Source organism: Nematostella vectensis, chromosome 15, assembly GCF_932526225.1.
Source record: "Nematostella vectensis chromosome 15, jaNemVect1.1, whole genome shotgun sequence".
NCBI lineage: Eukaryota > Metazoa > Cnidaria > Anthozoa > Actiniaria > Edwardsiidae > Nematostella > Nematostella vectensis.
The window spans coordinates 9715927-9734087 of record NC_064048.1 but is presented as its reverse complement, the minus strand read 5'-3'; the positions used below and the strand labels follow the sequence as shown (position 1 = coordinate 9734087).

At 39.6% G+C, this 18161-nt stretch overlaps 1 protein-coding gene across 3 annotated transcripts in view; it reads left to right on the top strand.

The window, feature by feature from the left end:
- LOC116609462 (sushi, nidogen and EGF-like domain-containing protein 1) overlaps positions 1-4415 on the top strand; it is a 31535-nt gene extending 27120 nt beyond the window's left edge. The window contains exons 7-12 of one of the 3 annotated variants that reach the window (XM_048722486.1): positions 606-719; positions 1193-1306; positions 1411-1536; positions 1891-2066; positions 3539-3776; positions 4200-4415. In XM_048722486.1, coding sequence (XP_048578443.1) covers positions 606-719; positions 1193-1306; positions 1411-1536; positions 1891-2066; positions 3539-3776; positions 4200-4243 — 812 coding nt within the window. In that variant the 3' untranslated portion in view covers positions 4244-4415. The remainder of the gene's footprint in view (positions 1-605; positions 720-1192; positions 1307-1410; positions 1537-1890; positions 2067-3538; positions 3777-4199) is intronic. The other 2 variants (XM_048722487.1, XM_048722488.1) reach the window with 2 other exon arrangements.
- Positions 4416-18161: the final 13746 nt, after the last annotated feature.

Sequence of the window (18161 nt, the reverse complement as noted above, 5' to 3'; positions counted from 1 at the left end):
CTTGGTACACAGTAAATGGTAAGTACTTCAACACAACCTCCCAGCACTTGGTACATAGTAAATGCAATTGAAGCACGTCAGTACTGGTGCCCAAATGGTAAGTACAGAAAGCGCCACACAAATGATTGGCTGATAATTTCTACGGTTACAAATCTTCTTTTAAATTAAGAGTGCTGAAACAGAGCAATTTTCGAATATCTAATTCTAAATCTGATATATTTTCTTCACGGTTTGTGTGTGTGTGGTGGGGACTCTCCAGAAAAATTGGCTGCCATCCCTTAGGGGGTGTTGAAGGATTTTTCCGATTTTGCCATCTCTTAGGGTATAAATTTCTGCTATTTCTAAGGGGATGTTTAACGTCTTTTTTTTCGATTCTGTTATGTCTTAGGGAATAAAATTCGACCAATTTCTATTTCTAAGGGGGTGTTGAACTTTTTTCCGATTCTGCCATCTCTTAGAGTTTAAAATTCCTTCGACCACAAGAATTTCTGTTGACCACGCCCAAAGTGCCATTCTTAGGGTTGAAATCGATTTTGCCGATTTTGACGATCACCACCGTCTGTTCTTATCCCCCCTTGGATACTTTTTCATCTTTCTTCCTCCAGAAATCAACGAGTGTGATAGCAGTCCGTGTAAAAATGGAGGAAACTGCACTGATCAAGTCAACAATTATACATGCACGTGTCAGCCAGGATATACAGAGAGAAACTGCGAGATAGGTGTGTTAAAAAAAGCCACATTTACTCTGAATTGCACCCACATCAACACAATGTTAGTCTCCAATTTTCCAATGAAGTTATTCTTCATATAATATCTACAAATAACATACCAAAGAATATAATTACGCCAATAATAATCGGCGAGAATACAATAATAAAAAGGGCGGGGAAACACCATCTCCCCAAAAGGGACAAAGGGCGAATCGATAAATCTTGGAGCTGATTAAAATTTAGTAACGTTTATGCTTAACGTGAATGTTCCATGGGTACCGACTAGTTAGCTATAATAAGGCCATTCCAGCTAAAAGTTTGCTCGCATTACCATGGAAACCTACTTCAACTACCAGCATGCAGCGTGCGCATTTTTAAGCCTGCACCAAACGACGCGCGCGTTGCATGACGGTAGTTGAGGTAGGTTTCCATGGTGAGTGCGCGCGCATGCTTATAGCTGAAATGGCCTATTCTTTCAACAGACATAGACGAGTGCGCTGGAAACCCCTGTTTGAATGATGGTAACTGTACGGATCACGCGAATAACTATTCATGCAAGTGTCAACCAGGTTTTACGGGAATAAACTGCGAAAAAGGTAAATGTCACTAGAAAAGTACGAATAGGAAACCGCTCCTATATGCAATTGTTAGCCTGGCTATACTATACTATTACTATATACCTATACTATTTTTTCTATAGCTCCTCGAAGTTGTGCGTCCATCCGAGCCCTCGATTTCACATTCAGCGGTGTCTACCGTATAAGGACCCCTAACGGATCCGGGGCTTTGAGCGATGTTTACTGTGAAATGACGAAGATGGATGGTGGTAATAAATATCATCTATTTTCTTTTGTTGTATTAGAAGTGTGGCTTTTAATGAAGGATTAAGGGGTCACACCCAGCTGCTGACGAAATTCTTGCACCATGAAATAACAAGATATTTAAAGCTTTCATATCATATACTTTTTCTGCACAATAGTCCTGTTTAAACTGTGCCCTATCAATGACCAATTTTGATGTATTTCTATTAAATCATCCACCCATTTTATTTTCTTGTTTATCTGTCTCTCCCATTTTGATGTCTGAATCCGCCAAAAATGGCAATGACATGTATTGAACGTCATCGCTTCATTTTCACATTTTCTAAGCCGCGTGTTGTAATATAAATTTTGTTTTTTAGGATGGACAATGGTATTCAAAGCCGTCTCTGGAGCTTCACCGCTGACCGCTTCTGCTTTGTGGGCCTCTGATGTCACGCGTGACATGGACAGTAACGTATTCTCCGTCATGAAGACAAACACAAGCCATTACAAGAGTATAATCGTAGAGGAGTGGGATGCCTTCGGACCGAGTGAGGTATTTTTATACTTCACTATTTTACAGCCCGTCAAAACAGCACAAGCCGGGCACAAACCAAGCGCGACGCTGGCCAAACAATGTTAACAAACGTTTGAGCACTGTTTTAAGACCCGTGTCAGCACCAACAGCACAGCACCAACAACAGTCAGCATATTGTTGGCATTCTTGCTCGACTGACCACGTGACACAGGGATTCCAGCATGCCCTTTGTCTTGTGGCCAGTGAATAAAGACCAGCAGCGCTGCCTGATCGCTGCCTGATGTTGGTGCTGTTTACACGGGACGTGGGGAGGTGATGTATAATGGCATTAGAACGTATTTAAACGACGAAATTTGCCATTTTAACGTGTTTCGGGAAGGGGGGCTCGTTGTATGCCCTTGGCTGTAAGGCTGTTTGGCACAACATTTCCTGTGCCTTATGGTCAACGGCCCTTGCATGCTTGCTTATTGGCCCTGTTTACACTGAGCGTAACCTCATTAGAATATCTGATATCAGTATAATATCGTCCATAGAGAAATGTTGATCATTATAGCATAAATAAAGGAACCACGTAATAATCCAAGCTCTTAAAGCCGCATTGTCACCAGTTTACTTCCGGAGGTCCGACGGAAACCTCAACTGTTAAAAGACAAAATAATCTATTAGAATCCGAGATATTTAACAGGCCATCCGCTCTAAATTATCAATCACATTCTCAAAGAAACTTCCAATAGACACACTGCTTTCAATATTTTGAAATATTTTTTCGAGTTTTCCGTTAAAAATCATCGGATATTGTTAGGTAATCGATCGGAAGTAAACTGGTGACAATGCGGTTTTAAGCCCCGTGCAAACTGCGCCAACACTTGCCAGCATTGCTGGCGAATTTTGCTTGACTGACAATAAGATAAAGGAAATGTCAAACTGGGAAATGGACTTTCTGACATTTCCTTTGTCTTGTGGTTAGTCTAGCAAATATTCGCCAGCAATGGCGGCAGGTGCTGGCGCAGTTTGCACGGGTTTTTATAAATTGGCCAGCACGCACAGTAACAGAGCGGTCGCCCCACCCACCTCCTTCAAACAAGGAGGATAATGACAAACTTTCATACTCTAGGTTACTGGGGCATGTCCAACCCAAAATTTCTATTCATTACCTTAACAATACTATTGAAAAGGGAGTAATATTACATTATATCACCCTTATAATATCACCAGGACATGTAAATTACACAATAGAACAATAAAAGCAATTACATAAAAACAAAAACATTGTTACAACGTAACAATGAAAATCGAAACCTGGAGGAACGTCTACAATAACTGATTCCTTTCGCGAACAAAACGTTAAAAAAAGTGTTTGGCTCTCGCCATTTGTTCTATAAATCCCCTCGTCCCCATTCGCCTCGGTGAAATCCCTGAAAGAAATCGCTTCTGCCTTATTCACCCCTCACTTTAGTAACGATTAACGGCATCAAAATATTTCTTAACAGGTGCTTGTAAATGCGTATGTTGAGGGGGTCTCGGTGCTTCACATGATTTTCAACGCAAAGAAATCCGACAAGATGAGCTGGATGCAAAAAAGTCGAGTTCTTAGTTCGTCGTGGACCGACCCAGCTCTGAGTGTCGCGATTCTTGAGTTTACTCTGAAAGGGATCTGCCCTGACTACCCTGGAGTCTGTCAACAGTTTGATGTTCTTCAAAGCGGACGCGGTGGCTGCAATTTAACAGGTATGTCTCTATATTAAAAAGAGGGCAAATGGACACAGAGCAGACGCGTACACAGGGCCGCTTGGCGGCCAAAAAGAGGGTCATTTCTTATAAAGGAATCTTCATATACAAGGCTTTTTCCATAAAAGATACCTATGACCTCACACCTCTAGTTTCAGGACGCGCAAAGACCGCGCGACCAACCGGTCGCAGAGCTTTCAAATTTCCAAATAAGGAGAGAAGACCTCTATACGTGTTCGTGATCTACCCGAATTCTTGGACATTTCAGATTACGTGTAGGATTTACATACTTTTGATGAAATGAGCTAGCAAATGTTTTTTTAAGACTATTCTTTTTCCTCAGGATAATTGAATGCTAAATTACCTTCAGGAACATAGCGATTTTATTATTGATCCATTATTCATTTCTATACTGATTTCTAGCTGATCAGCCTGTGGTCGACGTTATGACTGTGCATCTGCGCTGAGTATGGTGTTGCTAAACATAGCGTCGAAATTACACAAAAAAGGAGAAGTCCAGTATTGATTAAAGCCGCAATGTCACCAGTTCACTTCCGGAGGTCCGACGGAAACCTCGACCGTTAAAAGACAAAAGAATCTATTAGAATCCAAGATATGTAACATGACATTCGCTCTAAATTATCACATCCTCGAAGAAACATGCAATAGACACACTGCTTTCAATATTTGGAAATATATTTCGCGTTTTCCGTTAAAAATCATCGGAGATTGTTACGTAATCGACTGGTGACAATGCGGCTTTAATCTCCATTGCCAACGCGTCTGTAAGGGAAAGACTGCGTCAGAGTAGTGTGTCGTCAGTCGCCAAATGGCCGTCCTCTGGTGCAGGTGGCCACCTCTTGATGTTTATTTAAGACGGATATGTCAAGTTTTACCTCAAAAACTTTTTTTTAACTTTTTAGACACTTAGCATCGTTGCATTTTAACGATGAGGAATTAGAAATAGTTTTTTTGTAGGTTGCAGAAAATGATACAAAGGGTATAGTTTTTTCTCGCAATGTTCGGGCAACTCGACAAAAATTGCATTGCAAGGTGCAAAAGAAAAGCAGATGTTAACACATAAGTAATTGTCTTACAAATCGCATTAAAAATTGCGTGTCAAGTTTCAGCAAAAAACTGCTTTCAGTCTGATTAAGAGTCGCACTGAGCGGGCACTACCAGCGAATAATAAACAGAATAATATTTTAGTACGATATGTCAGGCTGACTGATGTTCACTCTTCAAATACTTTAGATTGAGTAGAGTTAATCTTGAGAGTCTGGAGTTTGTGTTTGAGCTCCGAAGTGTGATCTTGTATTTGAGCTCCTGGTGCAAACAAATGCTCACGGACATAGAACACAGCCAGTAGAAAGGGATAAGGGATGTTTGTAGCAGTTCGGCAGATTATAAAAGCTAACATCCTCATACATCCCAAAAAATATCTGACTATCTGAATCTAAAAAAAATCAGGCCATTTTTTTTTTCAAGCAACAATGAAACAGGAAATACGTCGTATCTCCTGTCAATATCCGATCACCCCCTATTTTCCCGATGGGCTGATTACAATACTCCAGGGAGAAACGCAGGGCCGTACTAAGCCTCTCGGGGACAGGGAAGGGAGGCAGCAATGTCCCTTTTAGGTATCTCCTTATACTTTTTGAAATGAACTGGGGCTGGGGCACGGGCCATTCAGCCCCTATGGGCAACTCGGCACTGTAGCGTCTTTCTATTCTCTTTTACAAAAGCTACCAATAATGACAGGGCGACGCGCGCTACCGTGGACACTTTGACAATTTTGGAATTCACAGCACGCATCTTTTTGTGTAATCGCCTAAATAAAGTGGGACGGTAAAACAGACACAATACTCTCATGAGAGTGTGAACAGGGTGGAAAATTGATAAATGGGCTGAGGAAATACAGAATCCGTTTCCTCAGGCGAAATGGCATTAGTTTTCCGTAATGAAAATAGACGGAGATAGGTTATACCCTAATTGGAGGTTTCATTTCCTTAACCCGTCAGGTTTAATTACCCTTGTCGAAAATAACGTAAAATCTCTGAAGTGAACTAATGCACGTTCAGGCATTTGAATCCAAAATTGGTTGCTAGTGAATTTATCGTTTTCTTCGACCCAGATATTTTAATATTTTTATCTTTAAAAATCTATTCTTTCCCAAGTGTCAAATCATTAGCTGGTACAGTAGGTAGGAATTTAAACAAGAGCTAGGGATATTGTACTGCTACTATTGTATTGCTCAAATAATAGTTTCTAGCATTGCATGAGCCCTATGAATCTAAATAGATATATAGCCGCGTTTATATCATGGAAAATGCTTCTTTTCTTCTTCTTCTTCTTCTTCTTCTTCTTCTTCTTCTTCTTCTTCTTCTTCTTCTTCTTCTTCTTCTTCTTCTTCTTCTTCTTTTTACCTTTCAACGCTGTGTAATGTCTTTTACACATATGCGCAAATATAAAAACAGTTGTGCTTAGAAATGTCTTTTTACTGTATACACCTTTTAAATAAAAAATAGATGCGTCAGCGCGGAAGCTAACAACTGGCATTATTTTTGACCGTTTCTAAGTTTCTTAGGAATAATTATTTGTAAGAATAAACTAATTGCTTGATTTGATTTGCCTGTATTTTCTTGCATCCTATAGAAATATGACAAGACGCAGTGTTGTAATAAGTGTGATTTAATAAGTACTTTGTACAAAAATTTGGTATCCTATCTGGACGGCTAGATATCAGGGACCGACCTGATAACACCTGATATCTGACTAGCTAGTGGAGCTTTATCTAGTTTCTGTCTCTTGTGGACTTTAGTTTTTACGAACTTGGCAAAATGCAAATATGTACAAATAATAAATTATCATGATTATTATTGATGATATTTAACAAAAAAAAACTAAACTCGTAAGCATAACGCTCGTCTTTTTTTAATCTCTATCTTTATTTTAAGTTAAGCACTGGCAACGATTGCCGTCTAAGAATATTTTTATTTTGCATTAATGTTGAAGCCCAACTGTAAAGACTAGCAGTATCTTAAATTAAACCAATAAATTATCCACAGTTCTTGTATGCCATAGTAATCCATACTTACTGTTTTGTACATAAAGGCTATGGTGCAAACGGGAGCCGATTTGTCTAACCGATTGTCGTCCAGAGTACTTATATCTGCGATTTTTCGGGACCTGGCCTCGGTTGGTGAAGCGAAAATCGGGCTTGACATAGGAAATAGGCGTGCATATCAGCAAGAAAACACAATGAATATCAAGGAATTTCATTATTTCATTGTGCCAGTTTTCACGCAAAATCAATGTCTGCATATTTAGTATCACTTGCCCCTCTATTCCGACCGGAAACAGTTTTTATGCAGCTTCAATTTCTGTCGATTTAGTATCATTTGCCCCTCTATTCCGACAGGAAACGGATGACACACCTGCTGATGCTTCAACGTGTACAACCGCTGAATTTCGACCACGGAAACTTGCGAGTCTAAAAACGTGTTTGTATTCCTCCCTGAACATAGGGTTCATGGCGCCGTATATAAAAGGGTTGATGACCGAGGAAAGAACTCCTACGTAGGTATAGAGAAAATACAGTTCTCGAGGAAGAGCGAATTCCCCTTTAACGAAATCGATTATGTCCATGACTAAAATAGGTGTCCAACAAATTAGAAATCCTACAACAGTCAAAAAAAGAGTTCGTGTGACTTTTATATCTTGCGTACTTGGCCCTGATATAGAATTCCTGTTTTCCTTCAAGGCGGCTTGGTGGTTTTTAATTGTACGGAAAATCTTGTAATAACACAAGATAATGACGTTCATTGAGATGAAAACGTTTGCATATACCAGCCATGTGTTGAGTTGCAAGCTGTGTTCTTGAAAGCAAAAGCACTTCCCTGGGTTGAAGATATATCGTCCGCCACTTGCCAGATACTGAGTAGGTGTGATACAAGCCAGCAACCATGCCGCACATATGATGAGTTTTGTACGCCTTGGGGTGAATATGAGTCGGTAATAGTTCCTTCGCACAACTTGGAAGTAGCGATTCACTGCCGCAGCTGCCATAACGAGGACCGAAGCACTGACGCATAAGAAGTTAAGGATTCCATGCAACTGGCAAAAGATATCATGGAAGGGCCATTTGCTCAGAGCTAAAACTGGAGTAGTTAGAAATATGTGATCTGCAATCAGTAGAATGTCTGAAACAGCTAGTGCGGCGATAAAGTAATGTATCACTTTTCCGTCGCGTCTCTTTTTGTAGAGGACCCATACAACTAGGAAATTCCCAAGAATCCCAATGATAAACTCAGTGAAAAACACAAAAATCTCTATAAAAATACGTGCCGTCCCTCGGGACGCGAGATCTTCTTGCAGTCGATCCAAGCTCTTTTCCATAGCAAAATTTTGGAAGAATCACTTTGAGGATCTGTGATAAATTGAAGATAAAACAATGGCAATGCGTTTGTTTTACAAAGCGAAACAATTAGGTGCCGGATAAGGCTTTTACATGCGGACACAAATGCTATAGAATTTGCGCAATTTCATCAAGTGTCCCGCAGTAAAATGTAATAGTGTGTCGGCTCTGTTTCCCAAACGAGCTAACTGCGACTGATTTGCGCACGTATTATGTTGATATAAGGCGGGAAAATGTACTTGCTACGTTAAGATCTCCATAACAATGGAAAAGAGCGGAATCAATATTTCATAAGCATAAATGTGCGATGTCATTCTCCTATTGAACTGTTGATATTCGGAATAAGCAATAATGTTAACCGCTGGGTTCGTTTGGATTAGCTTAATCAGGATTGGTTTACGAATGATAATAATCTTAATAAACGTTTTATTTAGGCCTCGGTGTATAAATGTCATGCAATTGATCGAAGATATGGTAGCAAACGTTTTTTTTTGTGTATAACTATAAAAAAGCGCAGACTTATATAGAATACAGCAAGCGGAAATATAAAAGTGATTTTTTGTTTTCCAAGGCGGGAACATAATTGCCTTGAGGCTATTTGTCATAGGTAAATGCTATTTTTATACAAGTTTATTCAGCTTGTGCAAACACAGGAAATATAGGCGAATATTTGCTAAAAAAAAAAGTTAATTTGCCCAAAAAAGGATGTGATCAACCTGCCTAATAATATAATCAATTGGATGGGTATTTTTGGGTAAATGAAGAAACAATAATAAAATCTTCACTTAAAGTTACAAATATACACCTATTTCAAATAAGATTGGCATAAGGTCGCATTAGCTCATGATTTATGAATGATTGGAGGAATTATGGTCTGTGCAAGCCAAGGATTATTCAGCTTTCCAAAGGTGTTTTTATGAGGCTCGTTTGTTTACCACTGGATGCAACATTCGGATTCAATTTGACAGCGTGGCTTGAATTACCAATCAGCGCGTCGCTTTAAAGCATGAATCTGGTGACAACACAGGCAGCCCAAGGCTACCGTCAGTGGCAGTGGCGGATCTAGGATTTAGAAAAGGAGGGGGGTGACTTTTTTGAAAGGCTGTCTCGATTTTTTTCCAGATTTCAAGGAATATATATTTCATGTTACAAAATCTTCTACAAAATTTCGAGAATACATTTAATTTCCCTGTTTGTGAAAATCACGTTACTTATTGAAGTTTCGAATTAGTAGAGAACCAAAAGCATAACAGCTCCTCTTACTACGGACTTTTTTGGAGGAACACTTAGAAAAGAAGATAACGCCATCCGCCATGGTTGCGCTGCAATAAAACGCCTACAGACCTCCATTCTGTCGATCGACACTATTACATATCCTAACGTGCAACCCAGCAAATTTTGCGAAAATCTTCCAGTTTGCGCTTTCTATTTTCGAGTGCAAGTGCATTAATCACAACACAATTTTAAAGGAATTCTGCCGGCGAGTTGTCAAAAAAACTTGAAAAGCTCATGGTAAGAACCCAACATATTGCTTGCTATATTGCAGGCGGTGGCAAACGACTTTTTTCAGTGAATGAAGGTAGCATCCTTTCGGCGTCTGGAGCTGACTTAGCTATTCCCACATAACCTCCTACGAGATACTAGATTCAGTAAATGAACGCAGCATCCTTGATATTCGACATCCGGTGCTGACTTATCTATTCCCACATAACCTTTCTTATCCGAGCTCATTTATGAACTCATATGCCTATGCCGGCGGCAGTTGGTTAAAATTGCCAGGAATTCTTGTATCGCTGTTGCTAAAGCTTTGCCAGTGGGGCAAGTTGATAAGTTCCTCGCAGCTTCAGTTTGCTTAACCACCCTACTATTTGTTAGCATGAAATTTCCGGTTGCGCATTCAATTCATGCTATAAAATTCTTACGCTTTTGCCATCCATTATTAGGGGTCTCACCGGTCTCACAGTGATTTTAGAGCTTAGGATTAGAAACTGCTTCGACCATACCCAATGTGCCATCTTTTAGTTTTAAAAAGGTTGTTGAAAAGTGCTTTTCTGTTCCGCAAGTCAGAACATTCTGATTCAAAATGAACGCCTTGTTTCGCCTAGTGCAGTGGCCTGGCTTTCTGTCACGAACTTTGCTTGATTTCCGTCCAGTGAATAGCATCGCGATACATCCAACTCGGCTATAACAATTTGAAACGATTTATCTTTTTATGTTTATAAACGCTTTTTTTCTCCCAAAAGGGGGGCGACATGTCACCCCCGTCACCACCCCTGGATCCGCCACTGAGTGGGATATAAATGAATGTTTAGGGGAATATGTATGTTAGCGAAAAAGTGCTTTATCGTAATAAAATGAAATTTAGATTACCGTATTACACTTTATTTTCGCAACGTATAATTTTCGTGATTTTGAGATGGCGATATTTCGAAACTTTTTTTTTCGCGATTTTTCCTATTTTCGTAAAAACCAGAATACTTTATTTTCGCGATTTCGCGATTTTGGGATGATAGAATGAAGCAAAACAAGTGAAATTAAAATGTGCTGTTGTAACAAAAAGATGCGTGGGCTAAATTTAGTTTCATAAAAATCTATAAATACAAGTCCAACTCAACCCCTTACCGTTCTTTATGAACCTTAGAAGACTAAATAAACAAGGTGTTCCATAAAGCTTATTAAACGGCCAATATTCCCCCCAAAGGCTTCTTGTGTACTCACAATTCTCGCGCATCCTAATTTTCGCGACACTTAATTTTCGCGGATCTTTTAAAATCGCAAAATTCGCGAGATTAAAGTGACGCGAAAATTAAGTGTAATTTGGTATGTAATATTGTGTTTGAGTCTTTCTTTATTTCATCCGCGCGTCTAAGAAAAGCCTGATCCTGGTAAACGCCGTGATACTTATATAATACAAGAATGTGTACAAGTTGATTTTCCCTACTTTTGAGCCCCTGGTAGAAGTCAAACTCAGATTTCATTACCGAAATTCCGAAATGTCGTTTGTGGGGCGTTTGTTCAAACTTGTAAGCTTAGGGGGTGGGGGGGGGGGGGGGCGTTCATTACGCCTATCGGATAGCAGGATAGGAGCCGTTCTTTAGATAGTTCTTTAGTCATAGGAAATTGGGGTATAACTATACGCTAAAGTTCCTGTGTTTACGATGGGATTCCTGTGCATTTTCCCGTTTCAGGGGGTCGTTTCACAAAACTCCAGGTAATTACCGGGCCCGTTAGGGTCCCGGGAGAGTTTTCGGGATACTTTTACGGGCGAGGAAGAGCGTTTCTCAAAGCTTGCGGTAGCGTCCCGGCTGTTTACGGCTTCCCGATAAGCAAATTATAATTTTCAGAGTATAAGAATAGATTGGCTAAATAATTATTGAATATCAATAAAAATCGTAGATTTGTCGATGTCTGTAGACAACTGGTACCCCAAACACTGCTGTGGCATCGGCACTTTTCAAAAAAAAGAAAAAGAACAACTAGATAAAAAGTCTCATTTTGTAGCAAACTTGACAGCTAAATGTCAAATCATTTGACAGAAAAGGAACCTGATTGGCTGGTAGGTAATCCCATAAATTGATGTTAGCCGTGACTGGCCCACTCCTTTCCTCAAGTGATGAAAATTCACTACAACTCTACACAACTTGAAAATTGCGAGATTTAATCGGAAAAAAAGCAACAAATTGGATAGTTCAACTTGGCCAATTCTAGATGAATAGTTGATCTGTAAATTCAGCTGAAAATATTAAGGGAAAACATCGTTTTGGGTATCAATTATCGCATTAAAAGTAATTCCCGGTAAGTTTAACGGGAGCTCTTGAGCTCCCGTAAGTTACCGGGATTTTTTCCGGACCCGACAATAACGGGCGTTTTGAGAAACACCCGTAAAGTTTATCGGGGGCTTACCGGGTGACTTTCCGGGTTTCCGGATTTATCGGGACTTTTGAGAAACGACCCCCTGGTGTCTGGTTTTTTGGCGCGAGAGTGGGGACGTGCGTAAAACGGGAAAAGAAGCACTCACTCGGTTGTTTTTTCCTAAAAACTTCAAACAGCAACTTTAGGGAGAATGTATATAGAGCAGAACAATAATTATTGAGACGACTTGAAGACTTCCCAGAAGTAAGTGACTACACAGAAGCAAGAAAAACTACTAGACCCAAGATAAGAACCAAGACGCTAATATTTTCAAGTGTTGTATAAAACGAAGAGCCAAAAAAAGGCAGAGCGCAATAAAGCAAAGATAGCTCGAGAGACGGTAAGTTCGTTTTATTGTGAAGTGAAGTTATCCGATACTTAAGTATGTGTTTTGTCGTTGGGAGTAAACGAAAGGATAAAACTAAGGGAGGCAAAGCACTTCGCTAGTGTGCAGTTCAATGTTTCGCTTGAGTCCAAACCGTTTGTAGGCAATCAAAGCCAAAAACAATTCTCTAATACCAACACTCTACTCGGTCGTCTGGAAAGTACGGTGGCCCATATCTGTCACGGCGGAAGGAAATAGCTCAAGGAGAAAAGAAATAGCTAACCGAAAAAAATGAATTATGGCGAAAGGAAATATAATTCACAAAGAAAACCGGAAAACCGGTAATTATCGGGCCAGTTAGGTTTTACCGGGAGAGTTTTTTGGGACACTTTTCCGAGTGGGAATAAGCAAATTATAATTTTCGTAATTTATGAATTTTTAGATTGGCGAAATAATTACTGAATTTCAATAGAAATCCTAGATTTGCCGATTTGTGTAGACAATTGGTACCCCAAACACTGCTGTGGCATCGGCACTTTCCGAAACAAGGACAAAAAACAAGTAGATAAAGTCTCAGTTTGTAGCAAACTTCCAATACCTTCGCAAAAGTTGTTTACATTTTTTAGGCGCACGGTGACATCTAAATGTCATATCATTAGACAGAAAAGAAACCCGATTGGTTGGAATAGAATCCCATAAAATGATGCTAGCCGTGATTGGCTCACTTCTTGTCGGGCAGTAGGTTGGTTTTCTCAGTGATGAAAACTCTATCGGCCCAGCGATCCATCGACCCAGCGAACCATCGACCCAGATATTCATCGGCCTAGCGATCCATCGACCCAGCGATCCATCGGCCCAACATTCTAGCGATTTAAAGATATGCGGATCTAGTGTTCCATCGAGTCAGTTTCTCCTGACTTATGCAGTTGATTGAGAGGTATTGATATAACATGTTATCAGCATAAACACTGTTAGTGGCTTGTGACGTCAGTTGTGAGGTTCTTACACCGAGGTGTAAGAACACCGTGTTTGTACCATGAGCTCCCCGAGCTCGGGAGACTGGGTGACCACTCCTCACGACAACGACGGAAAATAAATTATTGCATTGCATTGCATTGCATTGCATTGCATTGCATTGCATTGCATTGCATTGCATTGCATTGTACTGTATTGTATGTAAAGCCCATATTTTACACTTACATGACTTACAACACCTATGCTGTACTTTATTAAAATCGACATGGTTAAAATGATGAGATTCAATGAGAGAGATCAAAATATTTTATAGTAAGAACATAAAATTCATCTTAGGGTAGCCGGTTAAGTGTCCAATGTAAAGTAGATTCATCGACAAAGCGATTTGTAGGAGACGATTTTCATCAATTGTTTCAAACTACTTCCACTTCAAAATAGATGAAGCAATCAAGGTAAATACCTCGAGTCCATTCGTGAGTGTCCAGAGCACATTTAATTACGTCTTGAAGTAAGCTGTATGAGTCTAAAGCAGTCAGTTATCTTGAGCCGCGTGTCTCGCACTCGGGTCGCAAATGTAAACACGAGTAAATACAGCGAAATCAATCCAAGCTGAGATGATTTTCCATAATAACTTGGTAGAAATTGAGGCTATGGTTAAATATGCAGTTATTAAATCGCGAATCGGGCCTTCAACTGCACAAATAACATGGATCTGAGAGCTGGAATCTCAAATTCAAGATGGCAGCCATGACACAGTTTTAAATTATTCAAAATTTTTGGTAACTATGCGTTGCGATGACGTAGGACAGTAAGCTAGATACTTCGTGTAAGAAAAAGGCTCCAGTAAGGTCGCAATCAATACACTAAAACAAGCGAAGTAGTGACTATGGCGCAAAGGCTCTTGGGGTATTGCGAAACATTGCAGATTTCCCGGGACCACGGAAAAAAAAAAAAACAGTTGCAATTTATAACTTGGCTACCACAGGTATCCCAGTAATAAAACGGTCATTTTTTTCCCGTACACACTATGCAGTAAAATTATTCACAGCGTCATTCGTGCAGCTCTCGTTGATTGATCTCTCGGTCTAAACAATGAATCGAATACCAAGTTTGCAGGAAAGCAACGTAAAATTTCGGCAGAAATAAACTTGGTGACAGCAGATATAGTAGAGCCTCTGAAATCTTTGAGGTACAAGGAGAAATGAAACCATCTCGTAGTCCTGCTGGACCATTCTCTTGCCATAGTTTTTAATCGCGACTCACGACTTGGAAGTCGCAGTAATTGGGATTCGGTCACGATAAAATACGGGCCTAGATGTTGCGGTTTATCTTTTAAGCTGTCAAACGATTTTATTGACGTTTTCTATTTGGTATTGCGAGAAAAATGCTGTTTTAATTAGCTGATAGAGCCTGTATTATTATCTTAAAGCCGGAAGTATCAACCGATACGTTAAATTGTGGTTTATTATAAAATACATGTCGGGCGATAAGGGCCACAATTGGCGTGAGACTAGCAGAATTGGAAAAAAAAAGTCTTAAAAATCCTCTAAAGGATAGCAGTTGGTAAAAATTGTATACCCTAAAAGATAGATCGATCGCCCCGTCTACTTTTCTGGAGAGTCCCCGCATATTGGCTAATATGATTGACTTATATGCATAATGTTGCACACCCCCTTCACACTTAAATGACATCTGTCAAGTTAAACCGCCTAATGATGTTTCTATGATGAGATATGAGTATTGCCGTTTTCAATGACGTCATCGATGACGTCATGCTGAGGCACCATATCGTTGCACCCCCCTTGACACCTACATGACATCTGCCAAGTTAGACCGCCTTATGATGTTTCTATGGTTAGATATGGGTATTGCCGCTTTTAGTAACGTCATCGTTGACGTCATGATACTCAGTTGACACTCCCTTGACACCTACAGACATCTACCAAGTTAGACCACCTTATTATGTTTCTTTGATGATATATAAGTATTGCCATTTTAGTAACGTCATCGTTGATGTCATGCTCAGTTGGCATATCGTTGCACCCCCCTTGACACCTACATGACATCTGCCAAGTTAGACCGAACTATTATGTTTCTAATTATGTTTCTATTATGAGATATGAGTATTGCCGTTTTAAATGACGTCATCGATGACGTCATGCTGAGTTGACATACCGTTGCACCCCCCTTGACACCTACAAGACATCTGCCAAGTTTGGTTGTCTTATGTTGTTTCTATGAGTCGAAATTATAAGTTATAACATTTATGGGCGACGTGTTATTACATTTATGGTTAACGTGGTTTATAACATTTATGGGCGACGTGTTCTTACATTTATGGTTGACTGTTTATTACATTTATTGGCAATGTGTTATAACATTTATGGTTGTTATAACATTTATGGGTAACTGTTATTACATTTATGGTTGTTATAACATTTATGGGTGTTGTTACATTTTTGGGTGATACAGACGCAACGAAAACCATTTGCAGTACTGAGTAGTCAACTCCAGGGTCTAGAATCCATGCCTGCTTGTCCACCGTTAAGTTTGCATTCGAATTCCAGTATAATTACGCTTCCAAGCTGTAATTCAATCGTGATGACCATCATCCTCGCTGTCATCTATTGACTATAGCGAATCGGACTTTCACACCGAACATAGCCATTCGAAATATAAATTTTAACACATCTTTGCGCCCAAAGGCTTTTCTACAAGTCTTTCAAGTTTTGATACGTCTAAAACCCTACCAAAAAGCAGAAAGATACTGTTTTATGCTCTTATTCTCGTCTCTCTATGGCCGCCATGTGTTATGACGGCATCTTACAATTTGATCTGTGATTGGTTGTTTCAATGTTTGATGCCTCGAATGTCAAAAAACAAAAAAGTGTTTCCAGAAAAGGAAATATTCCGAGCTGATAAATAGGGCTATGGCAAGAACAAGCCACTCTAACTTTTACCAAGATAGCATAACATAAGAGAGGGACACTTTGGTATTACCCGCGCGCCATGCCGATTCCGAATGCGGCTATTTTAGTAACCACCACCCCACCACTGCGCGTGAGGATTTGCTCCTTTTATTTTGTCCTACTCCTCCGCGGGTTGCGTGTTGTTGTTTTTCAACTAATAGGAATGAAAAGAGATCATTTAAAATAACTCGGAAGAAGAAAACAAGTCTAACTTAAATAAGCAAGATTGGCAAATATACTCACAGAAGCTAAATCCCTGAATAGTTTGACTGTTTTGTTTGTCTGAGCGGCGTAGTCAAGTGAAGAAGAAAGAAAAAACCGAAGAACGATAAAATGGCTGTGATACCGCGTTTGATTCAAACCCCGACTCCAGCTTGTATAATAACAACATAATAACATCTAATAATAACACCATCAAAGAAGTACAGCAATATCTCCCTCTTTATTTTCTCACCATAGATACTTCAGCTTGCTGGCTTTGATCATCACAAAAATGCATTCCCTCGCTTCAAGGATAGTTTTATGAAAAGTATTTTTCTTGGAATCCTTCTCAATTCACTGGAATATTCATAAAAATCAATATCATATCGAATGTCTAACTTACAGATTTCGTTTGACCATTAGGAAGATAATGAATGTTGAGACACCAGGAAGAAGCAGCAAGTTAGAGCGAAAACGGTGTTTGAAGCACGAGGTTTTTCCCTTTTGATTTTCAATGAAGTCTCTTTTTTTTAAACGTTTTCGAAATCTTGCAATCATCGAAGTACTACATCCCCTTAATATACCGCAACTGCCTTGTATCTTTGATGCTAGAATGAAATTATTGATGGTATTTGTGCAAATAATGTGTTTTTTTTAGTTTTCAAGTAACAAAACAGCGGCAAACAACAAGATGTAAATGCTAAAGCGCGGGGGTAGGGTGAGTAGAAATGCTCACGCGCAATGGTGGGGTAGTGGTTACTAAAAATAGCCAGATTAGGAATCGACATGGCGCGCGGGTAATACCAAAGTGTCACTCTCTTATCGTATGCTCTCTTGCTTTTACATTTTTCAAACATTGTTTCATTTCAGAAAATTCGTCAATTTTTTAAAATTATCAAATGTAATTGTAACATATTTGCTACATGAAAAATGTAACGGTTAATACTGTCAATCAATAAAAAACATTTCAATAGGCAAGTCTTCCACTATGCTATGTACTGTTTGTACATTTTTTAGATCAATGAAATTATTTCTCCTTTTATGTATCAAAACAGAGAATCATTAACCTAAAGATAACATTCTAGGCCGGGTTCCTAGAAAGCAGGTTAACGCTAACACATAGATAAATAAGGTTGTCATCCAATCAAATGTCTCGATAACAATATTTATTAGTGGATTAGCGATTTGTCAGTGCTCTGTGCGATGGTTATGTGCCGTGAAACGCGTTTGTCGATTTGTCAGTCGACAGGTCGGCAAAATTTGTCAGTGTTGATTTGTCAGTGCTCTATGCGGTGCTTATATGCTTTAAACGCGTTTGTCGATTTGTCAGTCGACAGGTCGACAAAATTTGTCAGTGTTGATTTGTCAGTGCTCTGTGCGGTGGTTATATGCCTTTAAACGCGTTTGTCGATTTGTCAGTCGACAGGTCGACAAAATTTGTCAGTGTTGATTTTTCAGTGCTCTATGTGCGGTGGTTATGTGCCGTGAAACGCGTTTGTCGATTTGTCAGTCCACGTGTCGACAAAATTTGTCAGTGCTGATTTGTCAGTCTTCTATGCGGTGCTTATATGCCTTTGAGCGCGTTT